At 39.6% G+C, this 27090-nt stretch overlaps 1 protein-coding gene across 1 annotated transcript in view; it reads left to right on the top strand.

Moving 5' to 3' along the window:
- Nucleotides 1-27090, top strand: part of CSMD1 (CUB and Sushi multiple domains 1) — a 1252749-nt gene that overhangs the window by 1042174 nt on the left and 183485 nt on the right. Inside the window, exons 32-37 of the mRNA XM_038771657.1 lie at nt 12753-12869; nt 15908-16021; nt 19155-19250; nt 23900-24103; nt 25912-26036; nt 26761-26857. Coding sequence (XP_038627585.1) covers nt 12753-12869; nt 15908-16021; nt 19155-19250; nt 23900-24103; nt 25912-26036; nt 26761-26857 — 753 coding nt within the window. The remainder of the gene's footprint in view (nt 1-12752; nt 12870-15907; nt 16022-19154; nt 19251-23899; nt 24104-25911; nt 26037-26760; nt 26858-27090) is intronic.

The following is a 27090-nucleotide window of genomic DNA, read 5'->3' as shown; positions in this document are numbered from 1 at the left end:
TTTATCATTGTATTGTACTCTCCCAAGGGCTTAGTACAGTGCCCTGCACACAGTAAGCACCCAATAAATACGATTGAGCCGAATAATTTAAACTAAGAAGACAGTCCATAGGAAGTGATAGAAAATATTTATTTATCAGATCACCTGAATTATTTTACCTGGAGAGAAATGGTGTAGCACAAAATTCACAGTTCTCTTGTGGAACCTCTGTTTCTTCATCTGTAAAAAGGGGATTACATTCCTGGTTTTCCTCCTATTTAGACTAGGAATCCTCTGAAGGACAGGAACTATGTCTGACTCGATTGCCTTGCATCTGTCTCAGGACTTAGCTCTGTGCTTAGCACCTAGTAAATGCTTAATAATGACATTATCATTATTGTTATTATGATCATTAATATTATTATTGTCCCTGGCAGTCATGCTATCTCTGGGGGAGTGGACGCAACAAGCTACTAAATGGGCAATGTATCTCCAGTTACCTTTCTTATGACAAGGGGTTTCCTGATTTCCTTTCTAAATATATATTACCATTTTTGTATTTAACCTATACTTATCAATAATTTTGGCATTCTCATAAATCAGTAATGATAAAATGAGTCTCCATAAAAATATCTTAGCATATATTGTTTAGTCTTACCTCATTGTTCCATTATACAACAATGATTAAGGTGTTCCACCAATTGTCAGCTGTGTGACCTTGGCTTCTCTGTGCCTCAGTTACCTCATCTGGAAAATAAAGGATTAAGACTGTGAGCCCCCCGTGGGACAACTTGATCACCTTGTATCTTCTCCGATGCTTAGAACAGTGCTTTGCACATAGTTAAGCACTTAACAAATGCCATCATCATCATCATCATTTTAATTTGCCTTTTTTGCCTTCTTTGCTTGATTTCTTCCTTGAGTCCTTGCTTTCTTGCTTCCTCTACATTCTGCAGTGCTGCAGATAACCACTGTTTTTTGTCGAGGGAGGATTATTGTAGTACTCTACTGAAATTGCAGTTATTTGTCATGTGTCAAAGTGGTTGTTGATTTTCCCCTGATGTAGTCCCGTTTTAGATTTTGTGGTTCCCAGTTGACTTTAATGCTTGGAATATATTTCAATTAACCAGACAGCCGAGCAGCGACGTTGCAACCCTGTGGGTTAAATATCACTGCTGCATGTGTATAGTATTCAAATAGGAAATGTTTTATTTTAGAATACATTTGCATGATTTATAGAGCATCTCTGTGTGCAGAACACATAACTGGACTCTGTGTGAATTCACAAAAGAGAAAACAAGAAACGCCTCCTGCCCTCAAAGAATTTATTCATTCATTCATTAACTGTAATTATTGATCTCTTACTGTGTGCAGAGCACTGTACTAAGCACTTGGAAAGTACAATTTAGCAAAACATAGAGACATATTTATTCTTGTACATATTTACTATTCTATATATTTTATTTTGTTAATATGTTTTGTTTTGTTGTCTGTATCCCCTTTCTAGACTGTGAGCCCCCTGTTGGGTAGGGACCGTCTCTGTATGTTGCCAACTTGTACTTCACAAGCGCTTAGTACAGTGCTCTGCACACAGTAAGTGCTCAATAAATACGATTGAATGAACAATAAATATGATTGAATGAATTCTGAAATTGACTTTTTCATGAGACAAAATTAAACTGATAAATGAGTAGTTGGGAATAAGACTGATAAAGATTACAAAGTGGGCTTGAAGTGTTTGCTGTAAAAAGTGGCTTCTTTAGTTGGCATTTCTGGTGTCTGAAGAAAGATAACTGTCCCAAAATGAAGTTAAAATGTAAGCAGTTTTCAGTGGATCATTTTCAAATGAGTGATGTTTCACCTCAGGGTAAATTAGTCACTTAGAGAGCCACTGAGTTGATGAGTAACCGTATTCAATTAATACTCATTATTCATTCAGTCATATTTATTGCGCACTTACTGTTTGCAGAGCACTGTACTAAGCGTTTGGAAAGTACAATGCACCAATAAAGACAATCCCTGCCCACAACAGGCTTACAGTCAATGGGGGATACAGACATCAAAATACCTGTCTACTTGTTTTGTTGTCTGTCTCCCCACTTCTAGACTGTGAACCCATTGTTGGGTAGGGACCGCCTCTATATGTTGCCGATTTGTACTTCCCAAGCACTTAGTACAGTGCTGTGCACATAGTAAGTGCTCAATAAATACGATTGAATGAATGAATGAAAAGTTAACAAGTATTAATATAAATAAATAGAATATGTGTGTATCTGTAATCTCTATATATAATCTATATTATATAATCTATTATATATAGAATATATAATATATTTAGAATATATAGAATATATGGAATATATATAGATAGAGTATATGTATATAAATATATATAGAATATATATAGAATATATATAGAATATATATGTAGACTATATATAGATATAGAGAATATATATAGTATATATGTATATATATATATATGTGTGTGTATGTGTATGTATATGTGTATGTGTATATATATATGTGTGTGTATATATATACATATATATACATACACATACACACACATATATATTTATATATATATACATATATACTATATATATTCTCTATATATATCTGTATATATCTATATATATACACACACACATATATATAGTATATATGTATATATAAGTATATATGTGTGTGTGTATATAAATATATATATATATGTGTATATGTATGTATGTGTGTGTGCTGTGGTCAGGGGAGAGCAAAGGGAGTGAGTTGAGGTGATGTGGAAGGGAGGGAGAGCTGAGGAAAAGAGGGGTGCTTAGTCTGGGAAGACCTCTTGGAGAAGGTGAGCCTTCAGTAGGGCTTTGAAGTGAGGGAGAGTAATTGTCTGTTGGATTCGAGGAGGGAGGGCATTCCAAACCAGAGGTAAGATGCGGGCCAGGGGTCAGCGGCGGGACAGGTGAGAATGAGGTCCAGTGAGAAGGTTAGCAGCACCAGAGGAGAGGAGTGTGTGGGCTGGGCTGGAGAAAGGAGAGAAGGGAGGTGAGGTAGGACGGGGCGAGGGGATGGAGAGCTTTAAAGCCAATAGTGATGAGTTTTTGTCTCATCATAGGCAACCACTGGAGAATTTTGAGGAGGGGAGTGACAGGCCCAGAGCGTTTCTGTAGAAAGATAATCAGGGCAGTGGAGTGAAGTATGGACTGAAGTAGGGAGAGGCAGGAGTTTGGAAGGTCAGATAGGAGGCTGGTGCAGTAATCCAGTCGGGATAGGATGAGTGATTATACTAACGTGGTAGCAGTTTGGATGGAGAGGAAAGGGCCGATCTTGGTGATGATGTGAAGCTGAGACTGGCAGGATTTAGTGATGGATTGGATATGTGGGGTGAATGAGAGTGCGGAGTCACGGATGAAACCAAGGTTCCAGGCATGTGAGACGGGAAGGATGGTAGTGCCGGTCTACAGTGATGGGAAAGTTGGGGAGAGGACAGGGTTTGGGAGGGAAGATAAGGAGCTCAGTCTTGGACATCTTGAGTTTTAGGTGGTGGGAGGACATCCAAGTAGAGATGTCCTGAAGGCAGGAGGAGATGTGAGCCTGGAGGGAAGGAGCCAGAACAGAGAAGGAAATATAGTTTTTGGTGTCATCCACATAGAGATAGTTGAAACCTTGGGAGCAAATGAGTTCTACAAGGGAGTATTGATGGAGAATAGCAGGGAGCCAAGAGGTGAATCTTGAGAGACCCCTACAGTTATGAAATGGGAGGGGGAGGAGGAGCCCGCGAAGGAGACTGAGAATGAATGGCCAGAGAGATAAGATGAGAACCAGGAGAGGATGGAGTCAGTGAAGCCAAGGTTGGATATGTGATCCATATGATTAATTGGTCTTCCACTTAACGGAGAGGATATCCTAGAATGATGGACTGGGATAATCAACTGGACAGTGAATAACTAGATGGAGTGTATTATTTTATTAAAATCTCCAATGATGGAGAGTCCACACCTGTAGTTAATTCCAGTAGATGATTTGACCCCTTCATTCCACAAAGCTTGCACTCTCTAAGATCTTTTCTGACCTCCTTATTGTCAAGTCCAAAGGGCTTTACTGCCTTTGAGTTTGTGGGCTACTTCCTCTTCTTTGAACCACTATCAGGGCCTGATTTGGCCTATAAATCACAAACCTGCTTCTCCTGTCTTGACCACTTCCCAATTGTGTTCACTTGCTCCAATTCTCCCTCTCATTCTCTTGTATTCTTCAAGACTCTGTTTCTAGCCAGCTGTGTGTGGATGACTCCTAAATCGATCTCCCTAGCACTGAACTCTCATTTAGCCTGCAAGTCCGCCTCTCCCCGTGTCTTCAGAAACTTTTTCTTGGCTATCTCACTGGCTACCTCATTCAGTGTATCTAGAATGGGACTACTCACCTTTCCTCTTATACGCTTCCTACTTCTAACTTTCCCTTCTCATTTGGTAGCAACAATATGCCCAGAAGGCCATAACATCGGTATCGTTCTTGACTTCTCCCAGTCCTTCACCTCTTGCGTTCAATCAGTGAGAAGCAGCATGGCCTTGTGGAAACTTCATGGGCTTGGGAGTCAGAGGACATAGGTTTTAATTCCAGATCTGCCCATACCGCTTGCTTTGTGAATTTGAGCAAGTCACTTAACTTCTCTGTGCCTCAGTTTTCCTGTTCTCCATTCTGCTTAGCTTGGGAGCCCCATACAGGGCAAGGACTGTACCCAACCTATCTTGTATCTGCCCCAGCACTTAGAATAATGTTTAGCATGTAGTAAGCACTGAACAAATACCATTGAAAAAGAGAAAAAAAAACCCACCAACACATCCCCACCAAATACTGCTGGTTCTTTCTGCACAGTTTTGCTCAGTCCTGTTCCTTCCTTTCCACCCAAAGAATTGGGTGTAACTCCCCTCCCTCCCTCCAGCTATTACCTATTTGCACATGATTAAGCCTTCCCTGATAGGATTTTAGCTTTAACTTGGTATAAGGCTAAATGTCTAGGACTAAGTGACAAGAAATCCGGTGGTTGATTGGTTGCAAACATTTCCACTTACCAGAAACCTGATTATGTTTCTTCTGACAAATCATCCTTCTTATCTTTAAGAGCAGAAGGCTCTTTAATAGCTGGCATCCAATAACCTAAAAATAGCCTCAATACATGTTCTCCTGTCTACTTAGAATGTGAGCTCTGTGTAGGAATTAATTATCTTGTATCTATCCAAGAGCTTATTAAAGTGCTTGGCAAATGGTGAGTGCTTATCAGAAACCACAATTATCATCATTATTATTAGTAATAACAATGATGATAATGATAACTGATATCTGGCAACTCTTACCCTGAGATTTTTCACATTAAACCCAGGACTGTCTTCTTCAGGCAGGAGAATTACAGATATAAATGTCTACCATGACATTTATGAGAAGCAGCGTGGCCCAGTGAAAAGAGCCCGGGCTTGGGAATCAGAGGTCATGGGTTCTAATCCTGGCCCCGCCATTTGTCAGCTGTGTGACTTTGGGCAAGACACTTAACTTCTCTAGGCCTCAGTTACCTCATCTATAATATGGGGATTAAGACTGTGAGCCCCATGTGGGACAATATGGTCACCTTGTATATACCCCAGTGCTTAGAACAGTGCTTTGCATATAATAAGTGCTTAACAAATACCATCATTATCATTATTATTATTACCAGGAATGTTTTTAGTCCAGAGCTCTGAATACAATATATAGTTGGACATAGAGGAGCTTTAAATAGGCAACATTTTATTTTTAAGTTGAGGAATATATACATGATTTTGAATTTGGACTCAGAAATCATAATTTCTATATTTTAAATTGCGAGCATTTCCCTTCATGTTAGAAATACTCTATTGTATTTTATTAATGATGTGCATATAGCTATAATTCTATTTATTCTGACAGTTTTGACACCTGTCTATATGTTTCGTTTTGTTGTCTGTTTCTCCACTTCCAGACTGTGAGCCCATTGTTGGATAGGGACCATCTCTATATGTTGCATATGTGTACTTCCCAAGCGCTTAGTACAGTGCTCTGCACATAGTAAGCGCTCAATAAATATGATTGAATGAATGAATGAATGAATGAAAGGCACACTGTGAGTACTGATGCTAACGATACTCATAAAAATAGTATTCATTAAGTGTTAATGTGTGCCCAGCACAGTATTAAGCACTGGAAATACTACACGTGGAAACAGACACAGCGCCTGTACCTCAGTAGCACATGCTATCTAAAGATTTCAAGAGGGACAAAGGATAGGCACCACCAGGAGAACATAAACACGAAAACAAAGGTCAGTAGGATATTGTGTTGAAGGAGCAGAATTTAAGGCACCTCACAGTTCAGAGGTCTCAACCAGTTCAGTCTCAAACACAATGACGGCTACGGCAGCTGCTGTCACATTCATTCATTCATCCATTGAATGTATTCATTCATTCCTTCAATCATATTTATTGAGCGCTTGCTGTGGGCAGAGCACCATACTAAGCACTTGGAAAGTACAATTCGTCAACAGACAGAGACGATCTCTACCCAACAACGGGCTCACAGTCTAGAAGGGGGAGACAGACAACATAACAAAATAAGTAGACAGGGATTTATTGAGCACTTACTATGTACAGAGCAATGTACTAAGCACTTGGGAGAGTATAATACAGTACACAGACACAGTGCCTGCCACTGTCTTCCTGAGGTTATGTAGAGGTGCCAGGCTACAACACTTTTCCTCTGTCTTTCTGGGGTGGTGAAGGGAGGACTGATTGGGGTGGAATTTCCTCAAGAATGTGGAGAAGAACCAGAGTGGGATTCCGTTTAGGAGTGTGACCGTCCAGTAGAGTACAAGGCCAAAGGCCCAAGGGGCCATGATGAGGAGTGGAGGAGTCACATGGATGTCTGGTGGGGAAGACTTGGTCATGAGCAGCAGCAGGTTATATTCATTCATTCGTATTTATTGAGCACTTACTGTGTGCAGAGCACTGTACTAAGCACTTTGGAAGTACATGTTGGCAACATATAGAGATGGTCCCTACCCAACAGTGGGATCACAGTCTAGAAGGGGGAGACAGAGAACAGAACAAAACATATTAACAAAATAAAATAAATAGAATAAATATGTACAAGTAAAATAAATAAATAAATAGAATAATACATACAAACATATATACATATATACAGGTTCTGTGGGGAAGGGAAGGAGGTAAGGTGTGGGGGGAGGATGGAGAGGGGGAGGAAAGGTTTTATTCACATGGGTAGCCAGTGGAGTGCAGAGAAGCAGAGTGGCTAAGTGGCAAGAACCCAGGCTTGTGACGCAGAGGTCATGGGTTCTAATCCTGGCTCTGCCACCTGTCAGCTGTGTGACCTTGGACGAGCCTCTTCACTCCTCTGTGCCTCAGTTCCTTCATCTGTAAAATGGAGATTAAAAGTATGAGCCCCATGTGGGACAACCTGATTATGCTGTATCTACCCCAGCACTTAGAACAGTGCTTGGCACATATTAAGCACTTAACAAATACTATTATTATTATTATTATTATTATTATTATTATTATTATTATTATTATTATTACCAAGAGCAAAGCCCTGCAAGCCACCGTGGAAGGATAGTGGAGGAGTAGTACAGAATGTGATTAGTGGCAGATTAAGTCACTGATAAAATGGAGAAGCGTTAGGTTTCACACAACTTCCTAGCTTCAAACAAATCAGGTGCTTGGGAAGTACAGAATAAGGAAGTGATATGTTCCCTCCCATCATGGGGCTTTCACTCAAATTGGGGGGAAAATGAACCTTAAAGTAAGTGGGTCAATCTAATCCTTAGAAAGTGGCTTGTGACAGTAAGACTGAGAATTTATCATTCTATCTATTTGTGTAAATGTAAAAAGTAATAAGTCCTTCCTTCTTGATCGATTAGTCATATTTCCTCCTTCTGAGAGAGTAATCCAAATATGCCCACACTGTCCCTGAGACATACAGCAAGTAAATTGATCTAAGGTAAGATGATTTCACATATAAGATATTTTGGGCTGTATAAATAGTATACGGTTACCTAGACCCATTGTCTATATAAGGAAGTATCTCCTTATATATCCTTATGTAGATTATATATTTGTGCAATATAGATGTATCTTTTAACTATACTGCTTAAAGAGATAATGGAGTGTAAAAAAGGGAGATGTAAAAAGGTGTTTTCTTCTTATAACCCTGGGTTGTATGAAGCTGAGAAAACCAATTTGAGAGTTTTCCTGAATTTATTCATTCATTTAATCATATTTATTGAGCGCTTAAAGCGCTTACTTTGTGCAGAGCAATGTACTAAGCACTTGGAAAGTACAAATTTAGGAGAGATGATATGATAGCAGTGTCATTTTGGGGGGTCATTTGCCTGGGGTCATCATAAACAGAATTCAAGAGACTAGAACCATGCAAATTATATGGAGTGATTGCCGGAAATGGGGCTTGAGAAGCATATTTTTGGACTCTGATTCTACCCACATATTCTCTTTGGCTCCAAGTGCTCTTAAAGTTTCAGGGATTTGGTTAAAAAAGATCCAGTTGCAGTTCCTGGATTACTTCATGATCCAAGTGCCTTTTTCCATTTTCATTTAATTTTTGTGAAACTCTCCTGGAGCTAATCCATGCTTTTGGAAGAGGATTGAGCTTTTTTTTTTTAAAGGGTTGAATGCTTACATCTTTGAATGAATTCAATAGACTCATTTTCAAAAATGAATCTGACAACAATAATAATTCTAGCAGGGTAATGGAACTGATTTCCAAATTATGATAACACATTTTATCTCATGTTCTGATATTTTTTGGTCCCTATGATTGGCAATTTGCACTAAGAGCATGGTAATTTTTAATAATACTGCAGAGAAACTCAGAGGATTTGTTTTCTTTTATTAAGGTTACCTATTTCTGTTCCCATCTCAATCTGCAGTAGGCTCAAAACAACACAGTCTCCAAGGCCAATCAGTATATGCTGATGGAGTTCATTTTGCTTACCAACTTTCCCTGTTTAAGCACACTCAAAGTATTAGGGTCTACAAAGAAAATTCAAGAAGTAGAGTCACTTTTTTATAAGTTTAGAAGGTATAGCTTTCTCTGTGAACTAGTATTTTTTTTTCAAAAGTTCCCAGACTATCTTAATGCATTCTCTTCTTTAGTTGACTAAAATTTGGGCTCTTTTCAACCGGTTCTTGTATCCTTTATTTCAGTTTATTGCATCTAAATGTTCTGGGATTTAGGTTATTTCATTTTTATCCAGAATAACATTTTTAAAAGATGTTCCCAGGCATTCATATTGATCATTTATCTCACATAAATTGTGGTTAAGACATAGCTACCTCTTGAAAGGAAGCCCAGTCTCTAGACAAAGAAATTTAATAATTTTTAACTGCATTATCTACCAATCTAATATACATATTGTGAGTGTGTCTTCTATCCATAATGGACTTAAATTTATAAGCGTAAGGTACCTGAACTTGATCACCTTATTTAGGTTAGATGGGGGAAAGGAAAGAGGGAGAGGGGAAAGGAGAGAGTGAGGAAAAGAAATGAGACAAAGAGAGAGGGCAAGAGGAACAAATGATGTGCAGAGAGTAGGAAAAAGAAAAAGAGTAAGGAAGGTAACATTTAAGAGGATAAGAAGGGCAGAGAATCAAATAGTGGAGACGGTCGACAATGATGCCCCATAGTACTTATGTATAGAACTGTGATTTATTTATATTAATAAATATGATTGAATGAATTAATGAATGTCTATCTCCCCCTTTACACTGTAAGCTCCTTGTGGGCAGAGAACATGTCTACTATTCATTCATTCAATCGTATTTATTGAGCACTTACTGTGTGCAGAGCACTGTACTAAGCCCTTGGGAAGTAGAAGTTGGAACATATAGAGACGGTCCCTACCCAACAGCGGGCTCACAGTCTGGAAGGGGGAGACAGACAACAAAACAAAACATATTAGCAAAATAAACTAAATAGAATAAATATGTACAAGTAAAATTAATAGAGTAATAAATATGTACAAACATATATACATATATACAGGTGCTGTGGGGAGGGGAAGGAGGTAAGGTGGGGGGATGGGGAGGGCTGTATTGTACTCATCAAGCACCTTTCATTCAATCATATTTATTGAGCACTTACTGTGCACAAAACACTGTGCTAAGTGTTTGGGAGAGTACAATATAACAATAAATAGGCACATTCCCTGCCCACAATGAGCTGACATTCATTAATTCATTCAATTGTATTTATTGAGCACTTACTGTGTGCAGAGCAATCAATCAATCAATCAATCGTATTTATTGAGCGCTTACTATGTGCAGAGCACTGTACTAAGCGCTTGGGAGAGTACAATATAACAATAAATAGGCACATTCCCTGCCCACAATGAGCTGACATTCATTAATTCATTCAATTGAATTTATTGAGCATTTACTGTGTGCAGAGCAATCAATCAATCAACCAATCAATCAATCGTATATATTGAGCACTTACTATGTGCAGAGCACTGTACTAAGCGCTTGGGAAGTACAAATTGGCAACACATAGAGACAGTCCCTACCCAACAGTGGGCTCACAGTCTAAAAGGGGGAGACAGAGAACAGAACCAAACATACCAACAAAATAAAATAAATAGGATAGAAATGTACAAGTAAAATAAATAAATAAATAGAGTAATAAATATGTACAACCATATATACATATATACAGGTGCTGTGGGGAAGGGAAGGAGGTAAGATGGGGGAATGGAGAGGGGGAGGAGGGGGAGAGGAAGGAAGGGGCTCAGTCTGGGAAGGCCTCCTGGAGGAGGTGGCTCTCAGCAGGGCCTTGAAGGGAGCACTGTACTAAGCACTTGGGAAGTACAAGTTGGCATCACATAGAGATGGTCCCTACCCAACAACGGGCTCTAGAGAGGAGACAGACACTAGCATAAATTAATAAATTGTTGATAAATGAATTACAGGTATGTTACAAAAGTGCTGTGCACACAGAAAGCAGTAAATAAATGCCACTGATTGATTGATTCTTTGAAAGCTTCCGACAAAGCTGTCTCTTCCGCCTCTTCGCCAGGGTGGGCACATGGTCCAGGATGAATTGGCCCACCAGGGACAAGCATTTCTGCTTCATCCTGGGTTGTGGCCATAGCGGCAATGCTGGCCCTGGGGCGGGATTGCCCTTCCTCAGCTGTGCCCATGTCAGGGCCCATTTGGTTCACTTTTGGTCAGACTTTACACAATCTCTGACAAACAGGATTCATCAGATGGCTACCATCTCTGAACTCGACCTGTGAATCCAAGTTGGCCTGCACATATCTATTCTATTTATTTTATTTATTTTATTTTGTTAGTGTGTTTGGTTTTGTTCTCTGTCTCCCCCTTTTAGACTGTGAGCCCACTGTTGGGTAGGGACTGTCTCTATACGTTGCCATTTGGTACTTCTCAAGCGCCTAGTACAGTGCTCTGCACATAGTAAGCGCTCAATAAATACGATTGATTGATTGATTGATTGCACAGGTCTACTGGCTTGTAGCTGGCAGGTAGAGCTCATACCTGGGAATTCAACACAGCCCTTTCCCCACCCATAAAATGATGGAAATGTTTGTAGTCTTCAGCCTATATATTTTTTCTTGGATATTTTTGTACTCAAACATGTCTTGAAGGACCTAAAATGGGAGGAGGGACAGACCCTGAAGTTTTGAGGCTGGATGCTTAAATTAGGGTGGCTGGCTAGTTTGAAAGGTAGAGATTGAAGGACTGGATATCTGTTTGGTGGCACTTGGAGGACAGAGTGAGTCACGCTGTGATCTCTTCCTGATCCTCTAATCACACATATAAAGATTAAGAGCGAACATGTTTTTAAGCAAGGCAAATGTCCTGGCAGTCTCTACCAGAAAGTTGTGGATTTTATAGAATTTCACAGTTTAAAGCTGCACAAAACTTTTGGGGGATATTCCATACTGGAAAGATCGATTGAATGCTGGATTTTTAACATTAAAGGGAATGATTTTTTATGATAATCTTGAATTTCAACCTCCAGGTACTCTTTCAACCTATATAGGCAGTGATCAGGATATACACTTTATTGGTCTGGACTGATTACAAAAATCTCTAACTTTGTCTTTTAACGTCAATCCAGAATTCCTTTAGAGATACTTTTTCAGCCACCAGTAAATAATTATGCTGATCAAAATACCCTACTTGGATTCTAATAAAGACAAATAATTGCCTCATTTGCTCTATGGCCCATAATTAATTGTCTATAAATGCATATTTGTATCACAAAGGTGATAGTATAGCAAGGAGACCTTGTCTACACCTGGCATTATTTATCAGCTCTAAGATTGCTAAATTCTGTCATTCCCCTGCCTCCTTCCAGGTAAATGACTAAGTTATGTACAGCTTATTGTGGCTTGGCTTATTTTTTAAAATAAGATTGTGTATTATTCACTGATTTCTGAGGTAGTACCTTAAGTAACAAACTTTTCCCCTTCTTAAACAGAAGTTACTTGATTTTCTGTGTTGAATCATTTCTGTTTTATTTTCCCTGACTTTGTAGCGATAAAGATCTTGTGGATTTAGGAACGAAATGAACTTCCTGACAGTCTCATTTTAAGACCAACTCCAGCTGCTACTCTTCATGACAATAGTCTAGATAACGCTGAAATTTTCTAACTTCCTCCAGATCTTTGTAGTGTTTTGAACTGCAAATGATATTTTTATGTGTTCTGGTTTCAGCTCCTTGTGGAGGGCAGTACAGTGGATCAGAAGGGGTGGTTTTGTCCCCAAACTACCCACATAATTACACCTCTGGCCAGATTTGTCACTACTCAATAACAGTACCAAAGGAGTTTGGTAAGATTGTTGTTCGTTATTCTTATGTATATTTTTATTTCTCTTCATTTTGGTATTGCTTTGTCGGTCTGACGGTGAAGAGTACCATCCCAACATTTGATGAATACAATTTATTTGGCCACTTAACTGCTATGAGACCTTGGGAAAGTCACTGAACTTCTCTGTTCCTCAGTTTCTTCAGCTGTAAAATGGGGATTGCCTGACAGACTGAGTGTCCCATATTGGGCAGGGGCTGCATCTGACCTAATCATCTTGAATCTACCCCAAAAGTGCTTAGCATTCATAAGCACTTAAGCTCCCCAATTATTATCTTGATTATCATTATCATTAGTAGTAGTTTCTCTACTCCCAGACCCAAGCTCTTTCCAGTAGGCCATGTTGCTTCTCCACACATACAAAATCAGCACCTCCCCTTGGAGTAATGCATTTAGTACTAATAATAATGTTAATAATGCCATTTATTAAGCACTTACTATGTGCAAAGCACTGTTCTATGCACTGGGGAGGTTACAAGGTGATCAGGTTGTCCCACGGGGGGCTCACAGTCTTAATCCCCATTTTGCAGATGAGGTAACTGAGGCCCAAAGAATTTAAGTGACTTGCCCGAAGTCACACAGCTGACAGTTGGCGGAACCGGGATTTGAACCCATTACCTCTGACTCCAAAGCCTGGGCTCTTTCCACTGAGCCTCGCTGCTTCTCATATTATATAGTATAGTATATTTAGTATAGGATAAACTTAGTTCTTTTTTCATTTCAATTGTCCCATTGTGTTAGTAATGTTAGCTTTAAAACTCTTGCAATGTGAGCGTTAACTCTTTCAAACAGCCCTTGCTCAAAGACTGACGAGAGAACAGCTGTGGAGGAAAGGACCAGAAGAATTGAAAAATCCAGGGTGTGAAGGGGTCTGGTTTTGCCTATATGTCCAAGAATCAATTGGGTTATTCTGCGGGGGGAGCATGGCTTCTCTGTCAACAGTGGAATAGAGCCTCTTCTACTTCTGGATGGGGCAGAATTATCCTAAGAGGGAATTTGGGAAAAAGCTGCAGTTCATTCATTCATTTATTCAGTCGTATTTATTGAGTGCTTACTGTGTGCAGAGCACTGTACTAAGCACTTGGGAAGAACAAGTTGGCAACATATAGTCTGCTGGGGGCCAAACTTGTGTCCGTTGAGGTGGGATTTGTAAAGATTAAGCATGGCTGAGGCTGTAATAGAACTTGCAAACTGTTAAATTGCAAGTATGAAAAAAATAAATAAAATGTAGCTATTTTTACCAAGCAGCAGTAATAATGCCCATGAATTCTGCTGAGCAAACTATTCTTTGGAAAGAAAAAGGTTTCAACTTAAAGCAAAGAAGATCTTTCAAGACACTCGTGTCATTTAGTAAATTACTTCTCCCCGCCAGATGTTCACTGTAAACTAGACAGCGGTTTGGAGCCTGTGAATTTACAAATAGTCTCAGGGTCTTCTCTTGCTATTTGCAGCCAATTGATCAGTCCCAAGGGAGATAGAGAACGATTCAAAAGTACAGTTCAAACCTTTGCTAACTGCCATCTCCTTCCATCTGAATGATGGGATCATTCCTGGAGCGTGTCTTTGTTCTTACACTATTATATTGTTGCTAATAAATATACAAAGTATTTAACTATTTTTGCAGGTTTTTTTAAGCTCACACATGTACTACTGTATCAGGATATTATCACTGTTATTACTACTACGATATGTATTATTGTTATTCTTATGGTTGTCGTCATGGGAATTGTTACGTTATTATTATTATTATTATTATCATTATCACCTGTTTTGGCGTGCACTTACTGGTGCAGAGAGCACTGTTTAAAGTTTTGGGTAAGGAACCAAGATAATTCAGTCACCATCTCTGGCCAAAAGCAGACTCACAGATCGCAAATAAGGGAATAAAGATCAGCTAGTAATAAATGCATGAGGAAAGACTGAAATAACAAATAGAGCACAGTATGTGAAGATGGGACAGGGACTGAGTCCAACCTGATTAAGTTGTACTTATTCCAGCGCTTAGAACAGTGCTTGGCACATAGTAAGCACTTAGCAAGTACCATTATAATTATTATTAATAATATTAAGACAAGCAGGGAAATAAGAACATGAATCGGTATAGAACATGAAGACTAAAGAAGGGGTTAGCAAACTGCTCTCAGCTCCCTGCTTCCTCAGGAGCAATCAGAATCCAGTCGTAGCCATCCATCCAATATTACAACAGTTGCAGTAAGGTCGCTGCTGTAGTAGTTCCATATTTTGGGACAAGGCCCTTCATCCCAGAAATAATTGGGGGGGGGGGGGGGCGGCAGGGGAGAGAGTGCTAAATACAGTGCTCTGCACAAAGTAGCACTCAATAAATACGATTGAATGAATAATAATAATAATGGTATTTGTTAAGCACTTACTGTGTGCAAAGCCCTGTTCTAAGTGCTGGGAAGGTTACAAGGTGATCAGGTTGTCCCACTGGGGGCTCACAGTTTTAATCCCCATTTTACAGATGAGGTAACTGAGGCACAGAGAAGTTAAGTGACTTGCCCAAAGTCACACAGCCGACAGTTGGCAGAGCTGGGATTTGAACCCATGACCTCTGACTCCAAAGCCTGGGCTCTTTCCACTGTGTGTCTGCCCATTTTTAGAATGTGAGTCCGTGGTTGGGTAGGAACTGTCTCTATCTGTTGCCCAATTGTACTTTCCAAGCGCTTAGTACAGTGCTCTGCACACAGTAAGCACTCAATAAATGCAAATGAATGAATGGAAGTCTTAGTCCTTCAGTTCTTAGGCAGACGAGAGAGTCATCCACAGCGGCAAATTGGAACACACTTGCTCCAGAATCCATCTTTTAATTTTATTGAGCACCTGTTCGATCTGTCACCTGTGCTGACGACTACGCTAAGCAGCTCAGGGAAGACAATCAAAACAGGTGACCCTGCCTCTGAAGAAGAAGCTTGCAGTAAAAGGAGAAAGAAACACTTGATTTTTCGTGACTCTTTTCTTGTTTTTTTTCCCATTACTTTCCAGTTGTTTTTGGACAATTTGCCTATTTTCAGACGGCCCTGAATGATTTAGCGGAGTTGTTTGATGGAGTGCATGCCCAGGCAAGACTTCTCAGCTCTCTCTCTGGTTCTCATTCAGGTAACAAGGCTCTAATCCAACCCCAAATGTAAATTGCCAATCTAAATCTAGTTGTGGATTTCCTGTAGTTGTATACTTCAGTGACTTTAGCCTAAGCCCCGTACCCCCACCACCAGTTTGTGAAGAATTAAATGTTTTAACTTGCGATGTTTGCTACCACTGCTTAGTAGCTTTTAAAAATGCTGCCTGAAAATTAATGCTACATTAGAAATGTGTTTATTGATAAATGTTATCAAGTTATGAAGGCCAAAAGACTTGGTCATTCTGGCTTATTCTAATGAGAACAATGACATTGCAGTGCCAGATCAGAAGCAGTGTGGCTTAGTGGAAAGAGCCCGGGCTTGGGAATCAGTGGTCGTGGGTTCTAATCCCGGCTCCACCACTCGTCTGCTGGTGACGTTAAGCAAGTCACTTGACGTCTCTGTGCCTCAGTTACCTCATCTGTAAAATGGGGTTGAAGACTGTGAGCCCCACGTGGGACAACCTGATTACCTTGTATCTACCCCAGTGCTTAGAACAGTGCTTGGCACATAGTAAGCATGTAACAAATACCATTGTTATTATTATTATTATAGCGATAGTCCACATGCTTTTATTCTAAATCTTCTTTGGGTGTTTCCTCTGAGGGTGACTTCTATCCAGCTGTGGATGGAAAGGTGTCAAAGGTGTTTTTGACTTACCACTGTTATTCAGAATAATAAATCTGCATATTCTCATTTTATTTTGAAGACCCTGCTTTGAAATAATGAAGGCTTGTGTAATATTGAATGTCGAAGTGTATACAGACATAGAAAATCTGAGCAACAAAGGTGGAAATATGAAATATTCTCTAATATAAATACTATTAACAATATCCATCTTTGATCAGTGTGGCTTCACATTTGGAGTGTGTTCAACCTGATTGCCTAGTAACTACCTGAGTGCTTATAAAATGTCCTAGCCCATAGTGAATGCATTAAATATACCATAAAAAAGCTAGTATGTATTTGTGTCTGAGCATAGCACCTTTTGATAGATACATAAATAGATAATTGGATAGATGTATCAATCTGTGTCTGTGTCAATCAATTGATCATATTTATTGAGCACTTTTTGTGTGCAGAGCATTGCACTTACTGCTTGGGTGAGGATAGTTCAACAGATTGGTAGACACATTCCCTCTCCACAGTGATTTTGCAGTCTAGAAGGTGAGATGGACGTTAGTTTGGGAATATGTCCACAAGTACTGTGGTTCTGTGGGGAGAGGGATAATCAGAGTAAATCAGGGGGTGGGAGTGGGAGAGGAGGAAATGAGAGCTTAGTCAGGGAAGGCCTCTTGGAGGAGATGGGCCTTCAATAAGGCTTTGAAGGGGGTTGCGGGGGAGTCATTATAGGTCAGGGAGGGCATTCCAGGCCAGAGGCAAGATGTGGGAAAGTGGTTGGCTAGGCAAGACTGAGCTACAGCGAGTAGGCTGACATTATAGGGGTGAACCCCACTGTTGGGTAGGGACTGTCTCTATATGTTGCCAACTTGTACTTCCCAAGTGCTTAGTACAGTGCTCTGCACACAGTAAGCACTCAATAAATATGATTGATTGATTGATTAAGTGTGTGGGTTGGGTTGTAGTAGTGCTCTCTGTATGCAGAGCATGGTACTAAATGCTTGGGGGAGTTAGAGAAGCATCATGGCTCAGTGGAAAGAGTCCCGGCTTTGGAGTCAGAGGTCATTCAAATCCAGGCTCCACCAACTGTCAGCTGTGTGACTTTGGACAAGTCACTTCACTTTTCTGGGCCTCAGTGACCTCATCTGTAAAATGAGGATTAAGACTGTGAGCCCCATGTGGGGCAACCTGATCACTTTGTATCCCACCTGTGCTTAGAACAGTGCTTTGCACATAGTGAGTGCTTAACAAATACCATTATTATTATTATTATTATTATTATTATTATTATTATTATTATTACCACACAAGACACAATCTCTACCCACAACAAACTTGAAGTCTAAAAGGGGAGACAGACATTAATATCAATAAATAAGATGACAGATATGTACATAAATGCTTTTGGGATGGGAGCAAGTCAAGCTGTCACAGAAGGGAATGGGACAAGAGGGAAAGAGAGCTTAATAAGGAATGGCCTCTTGGAGGCCATTAATTAGGCTATGAAGGAGGGGAGAGTAATTGTCTGCCGGATATGAAGAGGGAGGGTGTTCCAGGCTAGTGGCAGGATGTGGGCAGTGAGATACTGCTGGGAAGGATGGGAAAGTTGAAGAGGAGGCAGGAGGAGGGAGGAGCTGGAGAGGAGCAGGGGAGATATTAGGGAAATCATGCCTGATAATTTCAATATTCTCATTAAAATAGGTAGCCAGGTCATTAGGGGCAAGGTATGGGAAGGCAGGGGGAAAGGGCATTTAAGAAAGGAGATAAACATCTGAAACAACTGACAAGGAAAATAGGCATGGATGACACTAAGGATGTAGAAATCATTTTGCTGGACAGAGAAAAAGCATGCAAGAATGAACTTGAGCTGAACTAAGTTGACCTGATATCTAGATTTCTGCCAGCATCACTCTGTATATTTATATCTGTATGTGAGACAGCAGATATATATACACATATATATATATAGAGAGAGAGAGAGAGAGAGAGAGAGCGATACCTATCTATATATATTCATATAAAAGTATACACCTATAGATAGGTAGATAGATATATACACACGTGCAGATTCAATTTGTGTTTAAAATGCAAAGTCTTCTCTTATGGCTTAAGTACAATAAGGATTTGAAAGAGTTATTAGTCACAAATAAAACTCTAACCAAAGGTACCCCTGCTCATGGTGATAAAGAATGTTCAGAATACCTTCGATGATTCTGAGAACGACAGTTTCTGGAAATGTAGAAAAAGTTTAAATGATCAAGGATTTCAGAAGACCTCACACTTAGTGATTACTTTTCCTTTCTTAGGTAAAAATGAACAGCTTTCTAGAAATCTGATCAATATCGTTTTCAAAACAATCCTTGGGGTAAGAATTATGAAATAAGAGTGAAAGGAAATAAAGAAAAACTAATTATGTTGAAGTATCCTTTTATCCCATAAGAAATATCTTGTATTCTCTGATTTCTCTCAATTGTTTTCAATTTCATTTTCAGGAGAAACACTCCCCTTGGCTACATCTAATCAAATATTACTGCGGTTCAGTGCCAAAAGTGGAGCATCAGCTAGGGGATTCCATTTTGTTTACCAAGGTAAATATTACACTGAACTTCACTTCAAATCACTTACCCTCACTTGCTGTTTTATACAGCCCATCTCTTTACTCCTTCCAGATTATTTGCCTGTTGGTAATATTTTGTTGTTGTTGGAAATGTTGGTTTAGGGGAGGAATGAATCAGTTACTTGGGCTGAATAGAAAAAAATACAAGCTGGGATGAATCTGGAAAAACGTCCATGTGATTAGGGGAATGTGCTGATAAAAAGCCTTGAAATCAGGGTCAGGAGCTTTAGGTAGATGAAAGAGGTAAGATGTCATCATTATAGGATTTTGAAAATGGGAATAATGTAACTCTGTTAGCATTTCAGTCAATGGGGAAATTCAGATAGGAATGTGTAGTTTGCTCTCATCCAGTTAATGTTTAACAATTTGAGAATTGAGCTTAAAGAATCAACAAAAGCCAAGACACATCCATCATCCTATGCAGTTTAATCTTGCGGCTCCTGAGCTCCTCAACTGCAGTGCTGTAGCTATATGTTGATGCTAAATAGTTAATTTGGCAATAGTTAATAGAATCAGGCTTTGTTCTTCTTGATTTAAAACTGCAAAACACAATTTTTTTCTCAGTCATAACTCCCTTGATCATCATGAGCCTCTCACTGTCGATCACTTGAATTTATTGAGTGCTTTCCGCATGCAAAACACTCACCAAACCAGCCCTTGCAAAACCATATTTGTTCTGCCCAAGTTTAGCATGCTTTATGCAATAGTTCCACCCAAAATTAACTCCCCTCAATTTAAAGGCTTCAAAGTACACTTCTCTTTATTTAGGGAGAGTGGTAAAGCACCTCTATGGTTATCCAAGGAGAGATTGAGTTAAGTTTAGTTATCCGTTCCTGATATTCTTTACTGTCAGTCAAATACAGTCCCTTTAAACTTTAAACTCGTCATGGGGAGGGAATATGCCTACTGAATCTGTTATATCATGCTCTTCCAATTGCTCAGTGCAATTCTCTGCACACAGTAAGCACTCAATAAATACAATTGATTGATTGATATCTTCAATCTTTCTCATTTTCTTTCAGATACTATTAACCACTCTGGAAAATTGTATTTGTTTTATTGTGTTTCAGTGAGGAAGAAACATATGTACCAGTTTTGTTGAAACCTTGTTAAGGCTTTATCTGAAAGAAATTCAGAATGCACTGTGGAATTACAATTTTGAGGAACTGGAAGAGATTAATTTTGAGAAATTTTCCCTATCACACAATGAATAAAACAAATCTACCTACTTTAAGACAAATCTTTAATTGTGACTAGTTTGGAAAGTATTCCAATTTGGAAAATCTAGTGACTATAACTAGGTTGTAGCCTCATATTTATTGTGCCAGTGGCTCCTAATTCCTCCTGTTATTTTCATCTGAAATACGTTCTCCTATGCACATTCACAAAAGCGTCTGGTTTTCAACATTATAAGAACTCTTGAGAATACCATCCCTTCTCTGAACGAACACACTAATCTGGCCTGGAAAGTCAATCATTTTATTTATCACCCTCCATTCTAGTTCGACCTTATTCCCTGTTCACTTTTCCACTGGGCTGATTTCAATTTTGTTTCACAGCAGTGTGAAACATTTACTAGAAAATGGAGAATAATTACTGTGGAAAATGGAATCTCTGTCGCTGCCTGAGAAGTCAAGGTTTCTAGTACTGTAGACAAAAATAGAGGGATGTGTGGTGGAGTGAAGTTATAGAACAGTGTTGAATTTTAATCTCAGTCATTATCAGAATCACTTGGGTCATTTCACTTTAATATATTATTTTTTGTGGCCTTTTTTAAGCATTTACTATCTGGCCGGCACTGCTCTAAGCACTGCGATAGACCCTAGCCAAGGAGGTTGGGCACAGTCTGTGTCCCACGCGGGCCTCAAAATATTAATCTCCATTTTACAGATGAGGTAACTGAGGCACAGAGGATTGACTTGCCTAAATTCACTGGCAGACAGGTGGGGTGGTGCTGGGATTAGAACCCAGGTCCTTCTGACTCCAAGGCCTGTGCTCTAATAATAATAATGGCATTTGTTAAGCACTTACTATGTGCAAAGCACTGTTCTTAGTGCTGGGGAGGATATAAGGTGATCAGGTTGTCCCCTGTGGGGCTCACAGTCTTAATCCCCATTTTACAGATGAGGTAACTGAGGCACAGAGAAGCTAAGTGACTTGCCCAGGGTCACACAGCTAACAATTGGCGGAGCTGGGATTAGAACCCCTGACCTCTGATTCCCAAGCCTGGGCTCTTTCCATTGAGCCACGCTGGTCTATCCACCAGACCATACTACTTTTCTGCTCCACTTTCTCAAAACATAAATTTGGACTTTGCATATACCTCGTTACTCTTCACTTGATGAAAACTTCATATCTGTTTTCTAGACAAAAGGTCCTTTAATAGAATATCATCTAAGAAATGCCTTTCCTTAGGCAGGTGAATCATCCATCTATCCTGGTATCCTGTCACAATCATTTAACAATATTAGGCACTTAGAGCATGCAGAACATTGTCCTAGGCACTTAGGAGAGTACAAGACATAGAAGACATTCATTCATTCACTCACATTTATTGAGCACTCACTGTGTGCAGAGCACTGAACTAAACACCTGGAAAGTACAATCTGGCAACAGAGACAGTCCCTTCTAGACTGTGAGCCCACTGTTGCGTAGGGACCATCTCTATATGTTGCCAACTTATACTTCCCAAGAGCTTAGTACAGTGCTCTGCACACAGTAAGCACTCAATAAATACGATTGAATGAATAAATGAATGAATGAATGAATAGTAGACATGTTCTCTGCCCACAAGGAGCTTACAGTGTAAAGGGGGAGACATACATTCATCCCTCATCAAAACCCGTTAAAAAAAGCCCGAGCTTGGGAGTTTGAGATCATGGGTTCTAATCCCGGCTCTGCCACTTGTCAGCTGTGTGACTTTGGGCAAGTCACTTCACTTCTCTGGTCCTCAGTTCCCTCATCTGTAAAATGGGGATTATGACTCTGAGCCCCTCATGGGACAACCTGATCACCTTGTATCCCCCCAGTGCTTAGAACAGTGCTTTGCACACTGTAAGTGCTTCACAAATACCATTATTTTTATTATTATTACCCTGAAGGCAGTTGATATTCACCCCAGTCCCACAGAAATTACATGCATTTCCTTTAACTCTGCCATTTTCCCTATCTGGAATACATTTTATTTTCTGTCTCCACTTCTATAAGCTCCTTGAGAGCAAGGATCATAACTATGAAACTCTATTATTTTACTTTCCCACACACTTGGTACTGTGCTCTGCACACAGTAAGTTCTCAATAATTACCATTGATTGCTTGGATTTTTTTGTGTCTCGAAAGATATTTAGGCCATGCAAAATATTTCAATATTTCAAAAATTAAATTGCCCACGTCCTCTTTCTCCATTCACCCATATTTGATTACTCATTTCATTATCCTCAGTTAATTGCTGCCAATATGGGAGGTTTTTTGCTTGTTTGTCTTATTTTTGACGGTATTTATTAGGCACTTACTATGTCCCTGGCACTGTACTAAGCACTGGGCTAGATAGAAGGATGGATACAGAACATGTCCCTTGTGGAGCTCACAGATGAGGGAAATGAGACATAGAGAAGTGAAGTGACTTGCTCAAGATCACATAGCAGACAAGTAGCGGAGCCGAGATTAAATCTGGGTCCTCTGATTCCCGGGCAAGGGCTCTTTCCAGTAGGACACACTTCTTCCCATATTTGTCTGAATAGGAAATGCCGTTACTCAAGTGTAGCCTTCAGGAGAAGAAATGTTGTTGTTGCATGGCTGAAAGAGGAAAAAAAAAATGAAAGAGAAAATGTAGAATGGAATATTCTGAGGTAAAAAGTGGAGATGAACCATATTGTCCCCGGGGGCACAGGAACTTATGTTATGGAAGTTATGTCCTGTGGTTATTTTCTAAATTTAAGATCTTTCACAGGGATTTTTCCCACTGGATTAATTTCCTAGTGTGCATTTTTCCTTGAGTTGATTGAATATGTGTCTTAAAGAGTCAAGAGAGTCTTGAACCAATCTGGAGAGTCTCAGAGCAACCTGGACAGATTGTATTGTGGATGAACTATATGTTATCAATTATTTATTCACACTATTTGTACAAAATACAATAAAGAGACAATCCCTGCCCACAGCTGGCTCACAGTCTAGAGGGGCTCGTTATGGGCAGGGAATGTGTCTGTTAATTGCATTGTATTCTCCCAAGAGCTTAGAACAGTGGTCTGTGCATAGTGAGCACTCAATAAATACCACTGATTGATAGACTGCAGATAGGTTAAAGAATAGGTAACTGTAATAATTCATACCTCTTAAGAAATGGACGTTTTTGTGTGTGGGTGGAAAGCAAATCAGTCGATCAATAAGTGATATTTATGAGTGCTTACTGTCTGCAGAACACTCTGGTAAGTGCTTGGAAGAGTACAATACAAGAGTTGGTAGACACATTCTCTGCTCACAAGGAGCTTATTATTTGGAAACGTTAGAGTATCTCAAGTTCCTCACAATTCTGTGTGTCTACCTCCAATTCTCTCATTGACTTCAAAGCTTTGGAAAACAGGGGAAGAATTTGCAAACGTTCTGCTTTGCTTTTCAATATAGCGGTTCCACGCACCAGTGACACGCAGTGCAGCTCGGTCCCAGAGCCTAGATATGGGAGGAGAATTGGATCTGAGTTTTCAGCCGGCTCGATTGTTCGATTTGAATGCAACCAAGGATATCTGCTTCAGGGCTCCAAAGCTATCAGATGTCAGTCCGTGCCAAATGCTTTAGCTCAGTGGAATGACACAATACCCAGCTGCATAGGTAAGCAATGCCTGGGGGGGTTTATCTGATGACTGGAATGATAATGATGATCTAATAATATTTGTTGATACTAATAATATAATGATGATGATGATGATGGCATTTGCTAAGCACTTACTATGTGCAAAGCACTGTTCTAAGCGCTGGGGGAGGTTACAAGGGGATCAGGTTGTCCCACAGGGTGCTCACAGTTTTAATCCCCATTTCACAGATGAGGTAACTGAGGCATAGAGAAGTGACTTGCCCAAAGTCACACAGCTGACAGTTGGCAGAGCCGGGATTTGAACCCATGATCAATAAATAATGGCATTTATTAAGCACTTACTACGTGCAAAGCACTGTTCTAAGTGCCGGGGGGGGGTTATAAGGTGATCAGGTTGTCCCATGGGGGGCTCATAGTCTTCATCCCCATTTTACAGATAAGGGAACTGAGGCACAGAGAAGTGAAGTGACTTGCCCAAAGTCACACAGCTGACAATTGGCGGAGCCGGGATATGAACCCATGAGCTCTGACTCCAAAGCCCGGGCTCTTTCCACTGAGCCACGCTGCTTCTCATTATCACTATCATTATTTCATTATCATTATCATTACTAATAATATATTCTAATATAATAGATAATATTTTTTAATATGTGAGAAGCAGCATAGCTTAGTGGCTAGAACACAGTCCTGGGAGTCAGAAGGATGAGGTTCTAATCCTGGCTCTGCCACGTGTCTGCTGTGTGACCCTGTGCAAGTCACTTCACTTCTCTGGGCCTCAGTTACCTCATCTGTAAAATGGGGATTAAGAGTATGAGCCCATGTGGGACAGGGACTGTGTCTAACCTCATTAACTTGTAACTCGAGGTAACTGAGGCACAGAGAAGGGAAGTAACTTGCCCAAGGTCACATAGCAGCCATGAGGCAGACTTTTAGGCCCAGTCTCTTTCCACTAGGCCATGCTGTTTCTCAGTGTCTCCGTAAATCAGAAATGCAAAGCCGCTTCAGAATTTGGTGTTCACTGTCTATCATTTAATAATGGCCTTGTCCAATTTAAAGAAGGAGTCTGTAATTTCAGAGGAAATTAAAAACCAGCTGGCTGGCAAGCAGTATTTCTTTAATAAAAATTACCTATCAAATTAACAATTGTGATACTTGTTTTCTGAATATTCGATGACTATGTGATTAACTCCAAAGACTTAGGCCTAAGACATATCTTAATTTTTCTGGAAATCGTTAGTTTTGGTAGTCAGAATCCCCTGGTTAGTGCCCTTTAATGCTTTTATGATGATGCATTTAAAAAAAGTAGACTCCTAATCTACAATGAATAATAATAACATTGTTAGTTGATGTTTAGTTGCTTATTTCTGTGTCAGAGCCCCTAGTGGAGTAATATTTAGCACTGTGAATTCATTTATACATATTAAAGGGTAACTTTTTATAAATCCCATTAATATCAATTGAAATTGCAAGTGTGCAGGGGTAGAAGAATAAACCCTGAAGTATTTAAATGATAGAATATTAATTATTCTAAACAAGAGCATTTTCTGTAACACCAGTGCTCTTTATTGTCCCTTCTTGCAGATTTAAAAGATATGAGGCGGGGAAAACATAATTTATAATTCACTAAGTGCTACCAAACAAAACCAAAAGTATTGCAGAATTAAGCAGAACCGTACAAAATCAATTTTATATTGAAGGAAAATGGCCTGGTAGAATCATCTTCGAATAATTCTCAAAGGACTCAATTCAAATTAATCGTGTATTTGTGTTTGAAACATAAAGCTGATTTATTTCTCTACTCTCTGAAATCCATATTTTCTCCTAGTTCCCTGCAGTGGTAATTTCACTGAGCGGAGAGGCACTATCCTGTCTCCTGGTTACCCTGAACCTTACGGTAACAGTTTAAACTGTATATGGAAAATAATAGTTACAGAAGGATCGGGCATTCAGGTAAGTTCTTGTTCTGTAAAATGGAGACTCTAAATACTCCTTTGACAGTTGTTCTTTGACCCAATTTGGACACAAATCTAGAGGAAGTATTCTGTTTCCCTTAGCATTTTTAACTTCTTCATCCATAAAATGGGCATTAATACACATATTAGTTAACTATGAAAATAATGAACCATTCCCAGTCTTCTCAGAATGTATTTATTCATGGTTGATTTTTCACTTATATTGTTGCTTGAATTAGTTGTTGAGGTTATCCAAATAACTCCCGTTATCTTTTTCTTTGTACACTAGCAGATGGTGGAACGGGAAGGTTGGAAACAGTGGGATAGGATTGGCAGGGACCAGGGGGAGTGTTGAGGAACTTTATGAGCAGTAGTGGAAACCATGGAAATAGAGAAAGAGAAGAGTCTAGATGTTGAAGTTCAGGGAGGGGGTTATAGAGAAATCAGTGGAACCACAGTTAGCAGGGAGAGACCAGTAAATCAATGCTATTTACTGAGTGTTTACTGTGTGCAGAGCATTGCGCTAAGGGCTGATGTCCAGAAGCAATATATTTGAGACAGTTCTGGAAAGCTGGTCTCCTCTTTTCAGATCTCTACTATGCCTAGAGGAAACAGCAGAGTTCTTTGAGTCAGAAACTCCTCATAGAAGATTTTAATAGCCATGAATTTTCTTCTTGTAGACTTCTACCAGATGATAATGATAAACTCCTTGTTTTTGGTAGATTCAAGTGATAAGTTTTGCCACAGAACATAACTGGGACTCTCTCGAGATTTATGATGGAGGTGATATGACAGCACCAAGACTTGGAAGCTTTTCAGGTGAGAATATAGCTCTCCACAAAACCTTTGACTTGGGTTCTGCGGCCAACGTTAACTCAATGGAGTGTAGTCAACTTCACTTTCTGTGAGTTTTTTCAATTTAACTTATTGGTATATCCATTACAATTGTGCTGATGTGTATAAGCCAAATGGACAGAGAAATGGAAATTCAGAAAGATATCAGACTTGCCCAATAGTGAAGGTAGGATTTAAATCCAAGTCTCTTTGCAGAT

The sequence above is a fragment of the Tachyglossus aculeatus genome, chromosome X1 (genome assembly GCF_015852505.1).
Source record: "Tachyglossus aculeatus isolate mTacAcu1 chromosome X1, mTacAcu1.pri, whole genome shotgun sequence".
NCBI lineage: Eukaryota > Metazoa > Chordata > Mammalia > Monotremata > Tachyglossidae > Tachyglossus > Tachyglossus aculeatus.
Note: the sequence above shows the minus strand (reverse complement) of the source record. Positions and strands in the feature narration are given on the sequence as shown.